At 39.0% G+C, this 19,966-nt stretch overlaps 1 protein-coding gene across 1 annotated transcript in view; it reads right to left on the bottom strand.

Annotated features, from left to right (window-relative positions):
* Window positions 1-19,966, bottom strand: part of niban2b (niban apoptosis regulator 2b) — a 46,537-nt gene that overhangs the window by 15,413 nt on the left and 11,158 nt on the right. Inside the window, exons 2-7 of the mRNA XM_051695728.1 lie at window positions 16,853-16,983; window positions 16,209-16,337; window positions 15,525-15,630; window positions 15,082-15,249; window positions 3,188-3,303; window positions 351-455 (exon numbers count right to left, since the gene is read on the bottom strand). Of these exons, the coding sequence (XP_051551688.1) occupies window positions 351-455; window positions 3,188-3,303; window positions 15,082-15,249; window positions 15,525-15,630; window positions 16,209-16,337; window positions 16,853-16,983 (755 nt within the window). The remainder of the gene's footprint in view (window positions 1-350; window positions 456-3,187; window positions 3,304-15,081; window positions 15,250-15,524; window positions 15,631-16,208; window positions 16,338-16,852; window positions 16,984-19,966) is intronic.

Here is a 19,966-nt window from a genome sequence, read left to right as displayed (position 1 = left end):
TCTGTACTGTCACACCATACTCAGTAAATCATTTTTTTATGGACCCTGCTTTGTGCACGGGCTGGAACAGAAAAGGGCCTTCTCTAAAATCTCTAGAATGTCATTGCATGCCGTAGCATTAAGGTTTGTCTTTACTGGCATTTTAGGATAGTCAAACCTGTAAATTAGAAGGGGGTGTTCACATATAGCAATGCTCAGAGCCACATGGAATCTACCCACTTTTTCCCTCATTGTCTGCACTGCTACTAGGGAATAAAAATCTGCAGAAAAATAGCTGCTCGAATTCTGCAGAAATGTGTAAAGCTTTAGTTATAATTTTGGAACGAGTTGTGCTTAAGTGCATGACGTACCAGCATCCAATTCCTCTGTCTCTCATGCATCTTGCCCTTCAGTTTGGGGGTGATAAGGTCTCTCAGCTCAGTGAGGAGGGTCTCCATTACTAGATTAGCAAGGATCTATGAACACAATCAGAAAACAACTGATTGAAAGGACATGAGGATAGCACAATCACATCTCATTCATGAAAAATCAACAAAATAAAGTCATAAACAAAATGTGTTTTTGTGTGAGAGACCCGGATCATAAAGACCTGAAGGCCATGTTAACTCATTCTCATCATGCTCTTGAGTGCCTTGAAGACAAAAGAGGAAAACCGGCCTGCCTGGAGCATATTTCAACTTTACTAGTTCCATACTGGTCTTGATGCGGATCATAAACATTCTACCAGTTACCGTAGATTACGTCAAAGTCTAAGAAAAATATCCTGCCTTAAGCTCCGTTATTTAGGTCGGCACATTAAGAATCTGAGATAAGAATCCCTAAGAATCTGAGATAAGAGTAAAAGTTAAATAGAATAGTCACAAGATTCTACAGCTTTCACATGATGTCTCTCTTTCCATTTATTTCTCTCTCTCCAGAGAGAAAATCAATGCTATTAAGGAACCATCAAGCAAAAACACACACACACACACAGCTCATCTGAAGCTGCCAAAAGCATCTGATTCCAAAATAACAGTTCAAAGACACGTTTAAACATGGGCATGCTGCACTGATAGCATTATACTTGCAAGTTATTTCTTTATCAGATAGCTGATATAAAACCATTTAATTAGCCACTCCATAATCAAAGCATAACAATTAAATGATTAAACTCATAGCACAATGAAAAAAGATCAGACTCCATGTATGCCAATGTGAAGTTAAACTAATAAACTTTACTCTAATTCTTCAATGGTTACAAGCATTGTTTGTATAAATGTTAATGCCATAATGTACAGTGGAGTGAAATAGCCCAGAAGTTATTTGTTATGGATACTTCTCAGTATTTAATTAATTTTGAAAAGTTAATTTTAGGGATGTTGATTTCACGTGTTAATTTAGTGCGATTCATTATATGAAAAATAATGTGTTAAAAACACTAACGCATTTAATCATGCTCCCGATCCGTACGTAAATTCCGTAATAAGGAAACTACCTACTATCAGACCAATTCGAGTTTTATGTACCACCTTGAAGTGGCAGTAGGGGCCAGTCAGCTCCAGCTGTACAGGCAACACACTTAGTTAAACCAACGAGAGCTACAGGCAGTAAAGACCATGTTCTCAGTAGCGTCATCTTTTATTTTTTAATGGTAATGAAAACAGGACAGCCAGTGGAACCAAACCATCTTCAATTCATTTCTTCAGGTCTATGCTGCAACTCGCTCTCTGCGGTCCATGAATGAGCGACGCCTGGTGGTCCCATCACAAAGAGGCTCAAAGTCTATTTCATGATTGTTCACTTTCTCTGCTCCTCTGTGTTGGAATGAACTTCCAACCTCCACGATCTGCTGTTACCTTCTCAACATTCAAGAACCAGATGAAAACACATCTGTTCTGCGAGCACTTAACCAACCCACACTAACTGCACTTAATGTAAAAAAAAATTAAATAAAAAAAATTATTGTCTGTCTCTTTCTTCTTTGCTAGAATCTTTACTACTCCAGCCACTGTGAGAACTTGGCAGTCCTATACAGCAGATGTTGTCAAACTTTGTATGACAAATTGCTTGCTGTGTGTCTCATTTGTAAGTCGCTTTGGATAAAAGCATCTGCTCAATGACTAAATGTAAATGTAACGAGACTGTGAGGGATAGACTCATATGGTGTGTGCCATCTGTTTAATGGCACACACCATATAAAGGAATCAAAAAGCTTTTCCACAACTCGTTGTCTGGAGTTTTTATTTTTTGTCTACTGAATGTTCTTTGAAAAATCTTTTTAATGTTTTGTCAGCAGAACGATCCAAAAACATTTGAAACTGCAGTACTGCTCATTGAAGAGACTAAGTTTCTTTCACAGCCTTGTCATTCGCGTTAAAAATCAAAGATGGCGCTGCTGTGAATAAGGTGTATAGCCTTTCAAGAGCAAAAGCTCATATGTGATCGAGAATAACAGAATGCAGAAATCGAGATGCGTTTTCCAACGATTCCAATTTTTTTAACTTGACAGTGTTCTAAAAACACCGCTTATGACTAGAGACGCTGAAAATTTGTGAAACGCGATGCAACCAAAGTCAGACACTCTAAAAGCATCTGTCTGAAAAATGAGTACATAGACTCACAATTAAAAATAGCTCTGACAGAAGTAGGCCAATAATATAGTTTTTTTTTTTTCAATATGGAAATAAAACAAACAATATCTTGACTTTCAAGCCACTTTCTGTATTGTAGAAATGTTTAACTTGTCTGCTGCCACAATATATGTATATGATGTAATGTATTTGAATTATGTGAATTGTATTATATTTATTTTAATTTAATAATTATTTTAATTAATGCATTGTACCTAAATTATCTTTATTTGGGGGCCTTTCTCAGTAAATATTGATATCTGCGGTTATTTCTATTATTTAATCAGCACGTCATGTAATTAATTTGATAAAAAAAAATTGATTGACAGCCCTTGTTTATTTATAACCAACATTTCTCACAAATGCCTTCTTTGCCAAGGATACATATGATGTTACTGTACCTTGTTTTTGGCCAAAAACAAAGTATCTTAGGAGGCAACATAAATAACATGCCTACGTTTTGGAACACGCTTCAAATCGGGTGTGCCTTAACATGTTGCCTTATGATGCCTTAACATGTTGACATATCAGGCCTTAACAGGGCTTTCAAACAGAGCAAGTGTGTGTGTGTGTTTTACCTGTGGAGGCGTCCCACACATCATGTCCCAGGTTCCATAGTGACCATGAGCCTGTCGATAGAGACGCACTGCGTCTGTGAACGCCGGGGTCTGAACTTTACATTCCTCAGACAATCCTGAACAAAAGACAACTGCATAACCATCACCATCATCAACAACAAAGACAACCATATAACAAAACTATGCATTATTTTTACCATATTACCAAGAGCCCAATACAATGGATAGTCATTTCTAAACAAAATATCACATTGCACAGTTCCTCTTTAGTTAGAGAAGTGAAAAGACCGTGTGGCAAAAATGGAAGAAAGATCATCATTCTGTGCGTCACATGCTATCAGATTTTCACCATTAAACCACAGTACACTTAAATCTGTTTTGGTCACCCTATCAACAGGAAGCATTGCCTCATTAGTTACCATGGTAATTCCTTAAGAACTGCCATAGTCACCACAGAATACTGAAGTGTCATTGACTGCTGGTATTTGTTTTGAGTTCAGTAAACTTACAAGCTGCTATACATATTTATATAGGAGTTATTGACATACAAGGACGTCCAAAAATATGTAAAGGATCTTTTTAATCTAGTTTAAAACGCATGTGCCAAGTTCTTCGAAACATGTTAATTTGTATCCATATTGATTTCATATAAATTTTGAAAAAGTGCTTTTCCATTTTCAACAACAAAACAATATATATTTTAAGACTCAATATATTGAATGAAAAATGTCAAGTAAAAGTAAAAAGTAATAACATTTATTGCAGCTTAAATACATGCGAATGCACACATTCAAAAACATTGTAAATATATTTTTCAAGGTAAAAAGATTTGTCTTTTTACAAATATCATGAACTTAATTCATAAATATCATCAAGATTGTACCATTTGACATTTTACAGCCTAAAACTGACAGCCTGAATGTTAATTCAGAAATATAAAATATGTTAATCATAGAAGAGTCACTGTATGTATATGAATTGCATTTTGAATGTACTTTTCAATACATTATTAGATTCGGGAAAAAACGGAGTGCCATGTCATTGACCCATCGAACATCAATCTCAAGTCCCACATGAAAGTCTTAAAAACTTGAACTCCTGTACACATCTGAGCAAGAGCTTGAACTCTTACAAAGAGAGGAAGTTGGAGCCAGCTGGGTGTGGGGGCTGGACGAGCTCAGGCAGGAAGTCCAGCACTCCATATCAGTGCGGCACAATTCTTTGTATGAGCATGCACATGTGGGCATGTGTGTTCATGAACATGTGGGGAGCACCAGAGAGGTTTTATGCAAAAACAAGTGAACGAGCATTACGGGTGGCTTATTCTGGCACAAAACAACTTCTCAAATCAGTCCAAAAACACCAGAGGATTAAAGACCTTTCACTTTCCATTGAAAAGGAGATAGAAATTAGGGTGTTTTGTAAGAAAGGATCTTCACATAATATGTCCTAATATCAATATGACACCAATGAGCTGTTAAATAACTTATCCAAACTAGGTCTCATGTTGTGTAAGGACAAGCTAAGTTCAATCATTCATGATCGACATTTTTATCTCATTCAGTCATCATGTCACCGTGTAAACACGTGTTTCAGTGTTGAAGAATTCAAATTATTCCAGTCAATTACTCATATTTTAGCAGATTCTATCAGGTTGTCCCCCAAAAGCCCTTTACAATGACATTCAATAGGCTTTCAAAGAGTAGCTGTGTCTTGACACTAAAGAGATTTGAAACCACCTGGACTTAATTCATTAACATGCCTGTAAACCTGTTCAGTTGCTCAATAAAACCTTTTTCCAAGACTGACTGGTACCACACATTTTAAAGCAGGGCTCAACAAAAAAATATTTTTTCAGCTGGTCCAGTCGGGCCAGTAATTCCAATTTGTTCTTGCTCTGACAACATTTCACTAGTCAAATCACACACAAAAAAGGTCAGCTTTATTTCCAAACATATTTTATATGCATTAGAAAAAAGATATTTATATTTTTCATTTAACGTTAAGCCATCTTTACAACCTATTTGTTTTAAATAAATGTACTAGGTTTCTAATGTATGGATATTAAACAACTATAACTACATTAAAATGATGGCATGTGGTGCAAAGTAATACTGATTTGTTTGATGCTTCCAAGACTATCACAAGCCATTCTCTCATTTTTTTTTTCTCCCTTTTTTCTCCCCAATTTGGTATGCCCAATTCCCAATGCGCTCTAAGTCCTCGTGGTGGCGTAGTGACTTGCCTCAATCCGGGTGGCGGAGGACGAATCTCAGTTGCCTCCACGTCTGAGACCGTCAACTCATGCACCTTATCACGTGGCTTGTTGAGCGCGTTACCGCGGAGACACAGCACGTGTAGAGGCTTCACGCTATTGTCTGTGGCATCCATGCACAACTCACCACGCGCCCCACCGAGAGCGAACCACATTATAACGACCACGAGGAGGTTACCCCATGTGACTCTACCCTCCCTAGCAACCGGGCCAAAAAAGATCGATATTTAAGTACTTTTTAACTATGATCCAACGCTTCTGGTAAGCTTTACGAGAGGGTGGAGATCATGCGGTCTCTCATGTGACATATTCGCGTTGCCATGTTACGGATGTAATCTCACGTTTTCTCCTCTCAGTTGAGACATCCAGGATAAGCACACAAACGCACCATTGTGTGTAAAGAAACAGATAAATACAGATCTAAACCAAAACCAACGATGCTTCTGTACAGCACTCCTCTTACTCACTTGTAAACAGCGCTGCTCTTCCATGTGTCGCACGTGCCTCAGTTCTTGCATGTTAAATCTCACGCGCATGCCGCTGCCGATGGGAAGAGATAATTTAGAGTTAAAAAAGTACTTAAATATTGAACTTTTTCACTCCAAAATTGATCATGTCACTTTAGAAGACATTAACTGCTGGAGTCGTATGGATGAAGTTTATGCTGACTATCTGTTCTTTTTGGAGCTTCAAACATTTGATCACTGTCCACTTGCATTTTAAGGACCTACTGAACCAAGATATTTAACTAACTAACTTCAAATGTATTCTGGTGAAGAAAGAAGGTCATATACACCTGGGATATCATGAGGGTGAGTAAATGATGAAATAATTTATTTTTGGGTGAACTATCCCTTTAAAATTGATTTAAGTTGGAATTAAACAATTACTTCTTTTTAAAATGTCACGCAAATTCTTTGAGTATATGTTAATTGAACTGCCAAAGGCCTCTGCATTTTGCACACGCATGCTCCAAAAGAGACAGGCTTCGTGTGGCGTGTATTATCGACACTTCCTCACCTGATGTCCATCCTTAATATATTCGATTATGAACTTAAAACACATTCTATTATGTATTATGTATAATTGGACAAGACAGATGAAGACTGTAGCTTGACTGAAACTTGATTAAAACTATGCATGTAAAAATACTATGTTAGTTGGATAGATAATGTTACCTTGGTGACATTTAAATCAACAGAATTAAAGTCCAATACAATGCTCAAAACATCACACTAAACCAAATGTTTAAGTCTGCAAAAACAAATGATCAATGAACTTAAGATATAGTGACAGCACAGGATTGGCCTTATAGGGCAAGTGACAGTTCTGACAACTGTTCTGAAACTCACTCACACTGGCCCCAGGCTATCCTTACTGTTGAGCCTGTAAAGCTGTCAAGTCTTGCTAGTTTGCATAGGCTGCCTCATGACAATTAATGAGATATCTTTCATCAAAGTTAAGCTTTTTTCCTTGCTAGATTTGCAACCTGACCAGATTTTAATCACTCCTTTTTAGATCCCAGACATTGGATCCAAAAAGCCTCTCTCACCTGAGCCAAAGATCACACAGGGAAAGATCAAGGGACAGCATGGTTAAATTAAATGTGGTTACATACCAGACTTTACTGGGCTGCCCATCCAAACAGATTGCTTATGACAGCATGGCTCCACAGAACTCAGGCTCAACAGTCAGCAGGCCAGTATACTTCAAATCAAATCAATCAATCAAATCACTTTATTGTCACACAGCCATATACACAAGTGCAATGGTGTGTGAAATTCTTGGGTGCAGTTCCGATCAACATAGCAGTCGTGACAGTGATGAGACAGTACCAATTTACAATAACATCAAATTAACACTGCTCAATTTAAACATCTGATACACACATAATTACACTCAACAATATACAAATAATAACATACACTGTACAGTATACAATACGCACTGTATAGATACACATTATTCAATACAAATAAAAATATATAAAAAAGTATATATAGAATGTACAGTATTGTATTGTATTGACATTCAGGCTGTCGGTTGATAGTCAGTTGTTAAGAGAGAATATAATATAATAATAATAATATAATTTATGACAGTCCAGTGTGAGATATAAGAGTAAGGGTAATAAAGTGCAGTTCTGATGTATTTGATCGTGGGATATCAAGAGTTCAGAAGTCTGATTGCTTGGGGGAAGAAGCTATCATGGAGTCAGCTGGTGCGGGGCCTGATGCTGTGATACCGCCTACCTGATGGTAGCAGTGAGAACAGCCCATGGCTCGGGTGGCTGGAGTCTCTGATGATCCTCCGAGCTTTTTTCACACACCGCCTTGTATATATTTCCTGGAGGGAGGGAAGCTCACCTCTGATGATGTGTCTGGCAGTTCGCACCACCCTTTGCAGTGCTTTGCGGTTGTGGGAGGTGCTATTGCCATACCAGGCGGAGATGCAGCCAGTCAGGATGCTCTCTACAGTGCAGGTGTAGAACCGTGTGAGGATGTGGCGGTTCATTCCAAACTTCCTCAGCCGTCTCAGGAAGAAGAGGCGCTGATGAGCCTTCTTCACAACGACTTCAGCGTGGACGGACCATGTGAGTTCCTCAGTGATGTGGACACCCAGGAACTTGAAGCTGCTGACTCTCTCCACTGGTGCTCCATTGATGGTGATGGGACTGTGTTCTCTGTCTTTTCTTCTGAAGTCCACCACAAGCTCCTTTGTCTTACTGATGTTGAGGGAGAGGTTGTGCTCCTGACACCAGTGTGTCAGAGTGTGCACCTCCTCTCTGTAGGCTGTTTCATCATTGTCAGTGATCAGACCTACCACCGTCGTGTCATCGGCAAACTTAATGATGGCATTGGAGCTATGTGTTGCCACACAGTCATGTGTGTACAGGGAATACAGGAATGGGCTGAGAACACAGCCCTGTGGGGCTCCAGTGTTGAGGGTCAGTGAGGAGGAGATGTTGCTGCCTATTCTAACCACCTGGCGTCTGCTTGACAGGAAGTCCAGGATCCAGCTGCACAGCGAGCTGTTTAAGCCCAGAGCCTGGAGTTTCTCATCTAGCTTGGAGGGCACTATGGTGTTGAATGCTGAGCTGTAGTCTACAAACAGCATTCTCACATAAGTGTTCTTTTTTTCCAGGTGGGAGAGAGCAGTGTGTATTGTAGATGCAATGGCATCATCAGTGGAGCGGTTGTTGCGGTAAGCAAACTGCAGCGGGTCAAGAGAGAGAGGCAATACAGAGCAGATGTAATCTCTGATTAGTCTCTCAAAGCATTTGCTGATGATGGGGGTCAGAGCAACAGGACGCCAGTCATTTAAGCAAGTTATTTTTGATTGTTTTGAAACAGGCACAATGGTGGATGTTTTAAAGCATGTGGGGACTACAGACAAAGAGAGGGAAAGGTTGAAAATGTCCGTAAAAACACCAGCCAGCTGGTTTGCGCACGCTCTGATGACGCGGCCCGGAATGCCATCTGGGCCCGCGGCTTTGCGGATATTCACCCGTCTGAAGGATCGGGTTACATCCGCTACAGAGACGGAGAGTGAACTAACCTCTGTAGCTTCAGCCGCGAGAGCTCTCTCCGTGAGGGCGGTGTTATTTCCCTCGAAACGAGCATAAATAGTATTTAGCTCATCCGGGAGAGAGGCAGCGGTGTTCATGGTGGAGTTTTTATTCCCTTTAAAGTCCGTGATGATGTTAATTCCCTGCCACATGCTTCTAGAGTTGATGGTGTTAAACTGTCCTTCAATCTTGCTCCTGTACTGGCTTTTTGCGGTTCTGATAGTTTTTCGGAGGGCATAACTGGCTTGTTTATGCTCCTCCGCGTTCCCGGAATTAAAAGCGGAGGTCCGCACATTAAGTGCCGCGCGAACATCGCTATTAATCCAAGGTTTCTGATTCGGATAGATCCGTATTGTTCTGGTCGGAACCACGTCCTCTACGCACGTTCTGATGAAACACATTACGCTATCAGCGTAAAGCTCAATGTCGTCATCAGAGGCGGACAGGAACATCTCCCAGTCCGTGTGATCAAAACAGTCTTGTAGCATAGAGTCTGATTGGTCCGACCAGCACTGGATCGTTCTGAGGATGGGTGCTTCTTGTTTCAATTTCTGCCTGTAAGCGGGCAGAAGCAGAATGGAAGAGTGGTCCAATTTGCCAAATGGTGGGCGGGGGAGGGATTTGTAGCCATCCCGGAAGGGAGAGTAGCAATGGTCCAAAACCCGGTCCCCTCGTGTGTTGAAACTAATGTGCTGGTGGTATTTTGGTGCAACTGATTTTAAACTGGCTTTATTAAAGTCCCCGGTCACAATGAACGCAGCCTCAGGGTGCGTGGTTTCCTGCTCACTTATACTCCCATACAGTTCCTTGAGTGCCCAGTCTGTGTCGGCTTGTGGGGGAATGTACACAGCTGTGATAATGACCGCTGTGAATTCCCTCGGTAGCCAGAATGGTCGACACAGAAGCATGAGAAATTCCAAATCAGGAGAGACTTGATAGAATGTACGTTCCTCTGATCACACCAGGATTTGTTGATCATAAAACATACACCATCTCCTCTGCTTTTACCTGAGAGGTCTTTCGCTCTGCCCGCTCGGTGCACAGAGAACCCCGCGGGTTCAATGGCTGAGTCTGGAATCTCCGCAGACATCCAAGTTTCCGTAAGGCAGATAATGCAGCAGTCCCTTGTATCTCGTTGGAAAGAGATCCGTGCTTTCAGCTCGCAGAGCTTGTTATCCAGAGACTGAACATTTGCCAGTAGAATAGTGGGTAGCGGAGGTCGATTTGCGCGGCGTCTTACTCTGATGAGAACGCCGGCTCTGTTTCCCCTTTTCCTTTTGCGTTTCCGCGGCCGTGCTGCCCAGACAAAGGGCTCCGCTTGCGTGTTTGAAAACAGCGGGTCGGCATTGAGGAATTTGAAGTCCGGTTTACGGTGTGAAATTGCTGAACCAATGTCCAAAAGTGTTTGTCTGTCGTAGACAATAAGGCAGACAGCATCCAAGACAAAAAACATAAGAATTGTAAACAAAACAAACAAAACACTACTATGTTGTGTACGGAGTACATACTTACAGATGTGTGCAGTATTTATGGTAAAAAAGAATGGATTGTCCTGACAGCCTTTGGATTGAGAGGTTTAAAAAAAAGGCACATGAATATTATGCACTTCCAAAAACATGCTGAGACTTGCCAGGGTCTAGCCCTGATCTAACTCTGTTCATGCATGCATAGGTTTACTCCTCTGGGCCTCAAGTCACAGAATAACACGGTCCTATTAGAGCATAACATGTTCCTGGAGCCCAGAGTTCTGGCACTTTTGGGGGATGTAGACAGGCTGTTCCAAGCAAATTATTGAGTGTACTTAATATACTGAATTACACAACATGCTTATGCAAAGCGAATCGTTGACGAATGGCCCTTTCACATATAAAGCAACGCAAATGTTCGTTGTTAGCACAATTATGTCATAATACGTGGCACTAATCGACAAGCAAAATTACCACGAAACGGTAGGTGGCTCAATGCACCTTTGAGCTGGTCCGCCCATGATGAATGAGATGAAAAATCTCTTGACAAGTTTGCAAAACAAGACAAGAAATGAGTTCTCTAGTGAGCAGATCAGTGTTTGAACTGAGGGGGTGGGGGTTGGGGTGTCCAAAATAATGTAACTTGGGGGATCCTGTGATTTCATCAAAGCTAGAATACTAGAAACATAAAACTAGATTTGTTTTTAAATGTTTGCCGTGACACAATGGAACACTGTCAATCATCTGTCCCAGTTTTCATAAATAATACAAATTAGATTTTTTACGTCGGAAAATTGTAAACATGCCCGAGTTCGTCACACGCTGTTTTCTGAAGGAACTTACATACAGTGACTGAGTGACACTGGCAGAGTGGATCCTCATTTTCACCTCTTTTCACCTTGTTGATTAGAGGTCAACAGAGAATGGCCAGACTGGTTTGAGCTGACAAAGTCTACTGTAACTCAGATAACCGCTCTGTTGTGGTGAAAAGAATAGCATCTTAGAATGCTATTCTGAAATGCGGGTTGGCCCTGTTTTGGCGCACGAGGGGGACCTACACAATCTTAGGCAGGTGGTTTTAATGTTGTGGCTGATCAGTGTATATACAGATAGCACTGCAAGTCACACAGCAATGGTATTAATATTATTAATATTTGGAGAAAAGAAACACTTAAGACCCATAAAAAGTCGTTTATAAACAAAAAGGTGATACTAAGGCAAAGATGCCGCAATATATATTATATTAGAGATATAATAGAACTTAATTCTCAGCAGACTGTGTGGCAGATAATATCAACCTGCAATTCTTGCAATTAAATATTTCTGTCAAAGTGGTCAAACATAACTTCAGCTAGTGAAGAGACTAGTCCACTAAACGTGTTTTATTGGTTTAATTTTCTATTCTGATATTGACAGCAAGGAAATTAAAATATGGCTAATAGTAATACAATATTTGGCAGTGTTTGTTCCATGTGTAAGGCTGGTAAATCACACTTCTGCTGATGTTAATGCATTTACAAAATTGTCAATTGCCCTATTCAGCTTATGATATGTTAATAATTTTGCATATTGTTGGGCCTTTGAAGATCACTGTAATTAGAGTTCATACAGGTAGCACATAATAAAAATCCAGGACTCTGAAGTACTTTTGCTTTTATATAGTTCTTAGTGTCCAAATTGTATTACGAGTGACGGGAGTCACATGAACAATATTTACTAGTCAGAAAGTAATAATTACATTAATTCCAACATTGCATTAATGGGCCATTGTATTAACAAATGTAAAAGATGTAACCAGCCAGGAAAAGTGACACGCTATACATTTATAGTATGTGAAAGAGTAACTGCATAGAAACGGCATAGAAAATTGTTTCAACTAAAATGCTTTAAACATGTTTCTGGTAAATTCTAAACAGAGTGTCCAGATTTGTGGCTCCAAGCAAAGTGCCAGTCCATCAGAGTTAAGATACTTCAACAATGAATCATACCAAAAAAAAAAGGAGTAAAATTCACTCAAAATGGAAGTGGAAAAATAAGTTATGGGGGCAGGTGGGGGGGTTAAGAATAAAGAATGTTCTTTGTCCGTGCATTCACAACCAATAATGGCTTCATACCAGGACAGTACTAAATGTTATTGCAATACTAACATAATAAATGTGTGTTATTAAGTGGCAAAAGGGAAGGGCAATTACATCAGTAGTCGAATTATGAATCACACCTCATCGTGAATCATTCTAAAATCGAAAATCTTTCAGTCAGGTTTTCACTGCCTTGGTGACCAGGTACATATCCACAAAAACAACACTTCATACAACAAAGGGCATTTGCTTTTCTGTAAAAAACAGTCAATTAAAATAGTTGCTGAAAAGTATAACAGTAGAGATCAGCAAAGCTGACAGCTTATGCTTGGGTAACTAAGGCATTTCATAAAAATTCCAAAAATGAAACACTGAGGTTGATTTTTCAGCCTCACTAATAGTATTCCAAGTCAAGAGACAAACCACAACCACAAGTTATAAATGTTGACAAAACCAGATTCCTCCTTATAAAGTGATGTCAGAGTGGTCACGGTCACCTCTCGAAAACCACACAGCCTCTGCTAACTTCTAAGTTTCTACGTAACACTGAAAATAGTAAAAGACAGAGTCTGATATCTTTAAAATATGTTAGGGAACGATGGCTAATGAATAGCACAGAACCTAACCAGAACCGAGCCAGTCCTTATTTGGGAAAAGAGGGTCTGCAGATGTGCTTGCATGTGCATACAGAACATACTACACACAGCAGGAGGTTGGCTAAGGTACGCACACACAGTCACACACATTCAGACGGCCCCCTTAATCCCCCAGGCGACATTACTGCCATCACCACAAGTGTGCATTCTCTCTCGGCAGCCTCCCATCCGTTCTAAATTATGAGTTGACAGCCACTGCTGTGACCACTCTGGAATCTGGACTACAGCAGAAAGAAAACAACTCTAGAAGCAGTGGTTCTCAACCAGGGGTACATGTAAATTTTAACAGAAATTAACAGTTAAAATATTTGGGCTGGAAATAGTTCAAACTAACTGTGATTAATTTCAGATAATGACAGCACATCTCTAGCTTTCCCTATGAGCTCATCGGACTCTTTTTACAGCCTTGAGCAGTAAAATTCTTTCTATTATCAAAGAGGCCAAATGAATACCATCAGCCGTGCTAAACGTTCCGCTCGAGTTTCCTCTTTGATAAATGGATGTCTAAAAAAGGTGATTTAGAAAACAACACATCAGTTAATCTAGCAAGTCTGAAAGCGGCTTATTCTGATAACGACAAAATAACAATGAGCCTAATGAAAATGGATGACCTTACATAATGAGTTATGCTTCAAATATGTGTCTGAGTGTTAAAGTGACAATGCAGACAGTGGGATGTCTCTGACAGTAAATTTATTGCGCACTTGTGGAATGAATGCTAAAAAAATGAGACAGTCACAGGGGTTTTCTAAACACTCTTAGAAAAATGAAAGGAAGGAATCTTAATGTTCAATGTGGCGGGTGTAGTAATGGAAGTGCCGCCTTTCAGTTAAAAGAGACAATTGCCTATCTTTTGACAGAGGTATCGCCTGTGTAGAGCATACATGCTTGGACCAGCTGGAAAATACTATGATTTGAGTTTATGGAGCTAAATGTTTAAAGGAATAGTTCACCCTAAAATGGTTTGATTCTCAATTAAATTATTTTCTCTCATCATTTACTTAGTCTCAAATTTGTATGAATTTCTTTTGCAGAACCCGAAGATTTTTTTTATGGAGATATGATATGGTTATATCCATACAATGCAAGTAAATGGGGACAAACACTTTCTAGCTCCAAAAAGGACATAAAGGTGATTGTATCACTTAAGAAAACATGGATTAAGAAAGTGTTGGACCTCATTGGCTTGCACTGTATGAATATAAATGTATCATATATCCATTAAAAAAAAAAATCTGCAGAAGAAAAAATAAATGTATGAATTTGAGACTGCATAAGGGTGAGTAAGTGATGTGAGAATTCTCATTTTTGGATAAACTACTCCTTTAACCAATTCCTTTAATAGCCAAAACCAGTAACTACAACACTGAAATTAAGAAAAATGTCTATTAAAAAGTTTTACTCTGTTTTTTCTTAATCTGAGCATAGTTGAGTCAAACCCATCTGTCACATGACAGATCAAAGTCTACAAGACCTGATTTCAGTCATAACTCATTTTTGACAAAAATGTAGTTATTGCGTTTTGCCTTGGCAGCATGGGTGTCCGATTATTTGATCATTTGAAATACATTATCAAAACCTAATCTTGGCAAACAGATTTTAGTATTTCCCAGTTAAGTAGATAAGAGCTGTACTTGCTACATAAAAAAATAGACTCCATTCACTTTCGTTGTTTGGAAAAAAGAAACAATGGAAGTGAATGGAGACTGAGGCTTACGTTCTGCCTAACATCTCCTTTTTGTGTTCCTTGAAAGAAAGAAAGTTATAGTGGTTTGGAACAACATGTGTGCAAGTAAATGCTGTCTGATTTTTTGTGTGAACTATCCTTTTAAAGGTACTGGTAGGACTCACCGTTGTTGGTGTGCCGGACACAATCCTGTAAGACGGCATTCCATTTCTGTTGCTCCTTCTCGGTCACCACACAGAAATTGTAGTGACGTGCGTAAGGGTGCCAGAGGATGAGGGGAAACTGTGTCGCACATTTCAGGAATGGAGAAGTGCCAACTTTAGCTTTTACACCTGGAAAACACACATTGTGCTGCATGACTGGATGATTTATTTTTCTGTTAAAAATGCCTGAGGAGGAGGTCGCCACAGTCATCATGACCATAGCTGCACAGCACAAAGATAACAGCCTGTCTCTGTGCGGTCTCACTCTTGCCTTCCCTTCCTATTTCATCACATCTTAACTAAGATTCTGGCTTAACCCCTCTCACCCTTTTATTAAGAAATAACTTTCCTCCTTGAGGTCATCCTGGTATCTAAATCTCCATCATTCCTTCTTTCAGACTGACCTGGTAGGCTGGAGTTAAGGAGCTCGAGATATTCCTCCATAGAAGTCAGAACCCTGTAGCCAGCACAGTTAATGGTGCCTTTCGGATGCAGGCCTCTATCATGGGCCTAAATTAAAAGAAAGAGGAAAAGACATGAGAAACAGAATGAGAGGGACAGACACTTTCTGGTTGTTGAAATTTAGTAGAACATATCCATAGTTAACACCTGTGTGAACTTAAAGGGAACTGAATTCATACAACCCACTAAAAATCACCTTGGCATCACTTGGTTTAAAACATTTACTAAAATGACAAAGTAAATTAGCCATTAGCCAAAAAAAAAAAAAAAAAAAAAAAAAAAAGTCTAGCATCATTAGAAAATGTCCTTGTTTGATATTTTATGTAGCTTAAGTGACCAAATACTTTTTGAAGCCACTGTATAATACGGAGTTTAATGATAACAAATGAGATGTAAAATTGTTGAGATCAAGTAAACCCAATATTTTTTCCACTATATTAACTTCTATATAAAAAAAATAAAAAATAAAAAAATAAAAAAAGGGAAAATAATTTAAATAACTTGTCAACAAGGCTGATGGTAGATTTTGGAATTGGTACAAATAACTACCAAGTCTGTTAATTACCACTGATGTAAATTTCAAATTGGCCAAAAATTCAATCTTTCTGAAAAGTAAAACCTGTTACCTGATTGTTTTCATAATAGTTGATGCTGTAGGAGTCGGGAATAAAAAGAAAACGATTCCTCCATTTTTTATTCTCTTCAAGATACTGGAACAAAGCCCCTGAGAAGATGGACTTATTCTTAAGAGGCACCTATGAAAGAAACAAAAATTAATGTGTGTTCCAATTTACCTCAAGATACAACGTTAAATAGGATTATTGACCCTAAATGTTTAGTCAGGAGCTGGTCTCTAATTATACATTATGAAGAGAAATGTTAGGACTGGAACTATAAATTGTGTTTATTTCAATCCTTGCCCACACAGTGTGTGTGCTTCTTTAAAGGAGAACCTTTCACTGTCCATAGTCAAAAACAGTCTACAGACATGCATGTCCATGCACACATATGTGGATAAAAGTACGTACAGTAAACCATTCATGTTTAGAGGGGTATACTGTGGAAATCCTACATATTTCAAATAACTGAAGCTAAAATTGTTCAAACAGAGCCAAGGCCTCATCAGTCCATTGAAAAATCCCCTGGTTTCATTTACAATTTGACTTGAAAAAGGTTTAAAATAATTTAGTCCCAATTCTTGATCCATAATGGCCTTCAGAAATGACACATAGAGCTGAAAAAAGAGCAACAGAAAAAGGTAGAGCTTTACCTTCCTGTGCAGGAGCTGGGGTTGAGGGCCTCCCCCACTCTCTACATCATAGCGCATCTTGTTGAAGAGAGCGACTGCATACTGCTGTTCATATAGTCGGCCAAACTCTCCCATCAGCTCCCCTGTCCGTGCTGAGAGAGACAACACGCACAATTAATGAGCATAAAGCAACCTCACACAATTAGCATGGCCATTACAAAAAATGGCAGGGTCCTGGCCAGGTATATTTTGGGTACTTAGACAGCATCTGTGGCATGCTTGTGTTTAATTTTTGCAATCTGACAGATGAATGGGAATCGTGTTTACAATAAATAATGGAAACTTAGTAAGCAAGTGGATTGTAATGTGAATAAAAGTTTCAAATGAGCGATTTGCACTATTGCACTAAAGTATTACCATAACACTTACTGTATAAATTACACATCTAAATGTCTTACCAACCCTGACTGTTCTATTCAGTCTCCAAATTTATGAGACCACCAGCTAAAAAGAAACCTGGTTATTTTCATTTTGTATCCACATAAGTTACTTTCCCCATCTAAAAGTTCCACCCAGCCCAATCTCATGAAAAGTCATACGAATTTTACGAGGTTGCTAAATCGTATGATGTCGTACGAATTCAAACAAATGAAATCGCACAACATCATTCAATTTAGCCACCTCGTAAAATGTGTTAATTGATCACGTGCAAATGCCCGTATGTGTAATGCGGAATTAAGCGAAAGTTCTGCATGTGAGGTGTTGAGCACATGCTTATTAATGTTATGCCCCCACCCAAACCCCTTATCTAAACCCAACCATAGAGTAGAGTGTAAGCATGATAGGAAGCATAAAGAGTATGTTGTGTGTGACAGTAGTGAGTAACTGTAGCATTTTAGAAGGAAACTATGGTGAGTGACGTGACTGGCTGTTGTAAAATCTTATGAATTTGTATGACACAAGTCGTATGATTACATACGATTTAGCCAAATTCATACAATTTCGTAGTAAGAGTGTGTTAATTCCACCTCAAAGGAATATGTAAACAACTTAACAACAGAAGTAACAATCTTTTTTTATTGAGGAGGTTGTGTAAGAAAAGTAAAAAAAGTACATTTCGGCTTTTGAACCCATTAATCTGTTTTCCTACAAGACTTCCATTATAAATAAACATGTTTTCCATTTAACATTTCAAACTGAGGGATGAGTTGAAACTAATGTCTGTAGTTTTGACAAAATTATTGTCTGTTGTAATCAACACCATGCCACATATGCGGCCCCTAGGCATAAGTTGAAAATATGGCTTTAATTGCATTTTCTAAAGAGTAATTAAAATATAAAAATATAGCCGCAAGAGGCAATAATCAGGGTCCAAGAACATATGGCCAGAACATGACCAAATGATTTGGGGGCACTGATGGATTCAGAAGAAACATTTTTATTCTAGCTCTTGTGGTTCAGAAGTTATAAGCAAAAATGCAAATTGGCTCAACTGTGACCGATTCTTGCAAAATTTGGTATACAGCCTAATTTTGGTGACCTGAAAGTCCACCGTAAATTTCATAAGGATTGGCCAATCGCAATGCAAGTTATTAGCTGCTGAAATTTGATTGGCTGCTGGCGGCCATGTTTGTTGATTTGTCTAATCGTTTTTGTAAGTATATGTTAATACGTGACTTGATGATGCATGCCAAATTTTTACTTTTTCTCTCAAACAGTAATTTTTAGCTGTAGTGCCCTCTATGGACGAAACTTTGCATGCATCCTCAAAATGTTTTGCTATTAATGTATACCACGTTTCATAAAGGTTGGACTTTGCATTCAGAAGATATAGGCCACTGAGTAAATTAGGGCCATGCCCAAAGAATTAATTAGCTTATATCTTTGAAACGATATCACAAATAAAAAAAAAAAAATGTAAAAAAAAAAAATTCAGGATGGTGCCTAGGTGATAAGTGCAAAATTTCAAGCAAATTGGACAAATGGCCTTGGAGGAGTTCGCAAAAATTGAAAATGGTGGAAAATTTGTTTAGACAGAAATTAAATTGGAGATATACATTTTGTTCATCTTGACTCAAGGAATCATTTTAATTCTAGCCCTTACGGTTCTGAAGTTATTAGCAAAAATGCAAATTGTTTCATTATAGAGCCACCCTGAGGCCGATTCTCACCAAACTTGGTATACAGCCCAAGTTTGGCGACGTGCACCAAGAATGTCATAACGATCAGCCATTCGTAATGCAAGTTATAGTTGCTGAAATTTGACTGGCTGCTGGTGGCCATTTTTGTTTATTTGTTGAATCCTTTTTGTAAGAGTATGTTAGCACGTGTCCTTCGGTGCTTGGACCCCTAATAAGAAAATCAGCACAAATACAATAGGGTTCCAGCACTTCGGTGCTTGGACCCCTAACAAGAAAATCAGTAAAAAAGCCCAAAAATGAAAACTTTGCATTAGCATTCTGCTCTGCAGCTCTACTACAGAAGGTTGAAGTTCAATGAATTGATGGGCATTAGGCTAAACTTTAACCGCAATTCACACTGTGCTCCATGTATCTGATCAGCAGAGGAGATTACAAAGTTTGAGCTTCACTGCTTTGGCTTTCACATTCACGTGAAAGCATATCAACACTGCAATTGGCATAGGAACAAAGAAAACTCCTTTTTGACTACTTTCATGTGGGATGTATTCCAAATGACTTTATAAGGCTTGTTGTAAGACTTTAGAGGCATTTAGTCTCTTGGCGAGATCCAGAAGAAACAGAACAGAAAAAAGCACAACAACATTCCTATCTGTTTACATAAAATTTAAAGGCACCATTAAATTAGGGGGAGGCATGGCGGATGAAGCCTCTTAGCGATGGTCAAAGTGTCCAGAATGTCAGCACAAGTATGTGAATCTAAACTCTTCTTGTTATACAAGTTCGATTGTGCACTGACATACTGAAATGTACACAATTCAGAACGCAAGTATGGGTTGCATTCTCAGCATTGCCACAAGGGGAGCTATAGCAGACAATAGCATAAACAGAGAAGGTGAACCTCAGTTATCTAATTGACTTTGTGATGAAAGAAATGTCAGAGAGGTCACCTGCACATTAACAACCACGTATGATTATGACATTGATGTATGAAATT

Source organism: Myxocyprinus asiaticus, chromosome 4 (assembly GCF_019703515.2).
Source record: "Myxocyprinus asiaticus isolate MX2 ecotype Aquarium Trade chromosome 4, UBuf_Myxa_2, whole genome shotgun sequence".
Classification (NCBI taxonomy): domain Eukaryota; kingdom Metazoa; phylum Chordata; class Actinopteri; order Cypriniformes; family Catostomidae; genus Myxocyprinus; species Myxocyprinus asiaticus.
The sequence above is the reverse complement of the archived record's forward strand: the minus strand, read 5'-3'. Positions and strand labels throughout refer to the sequence as shown.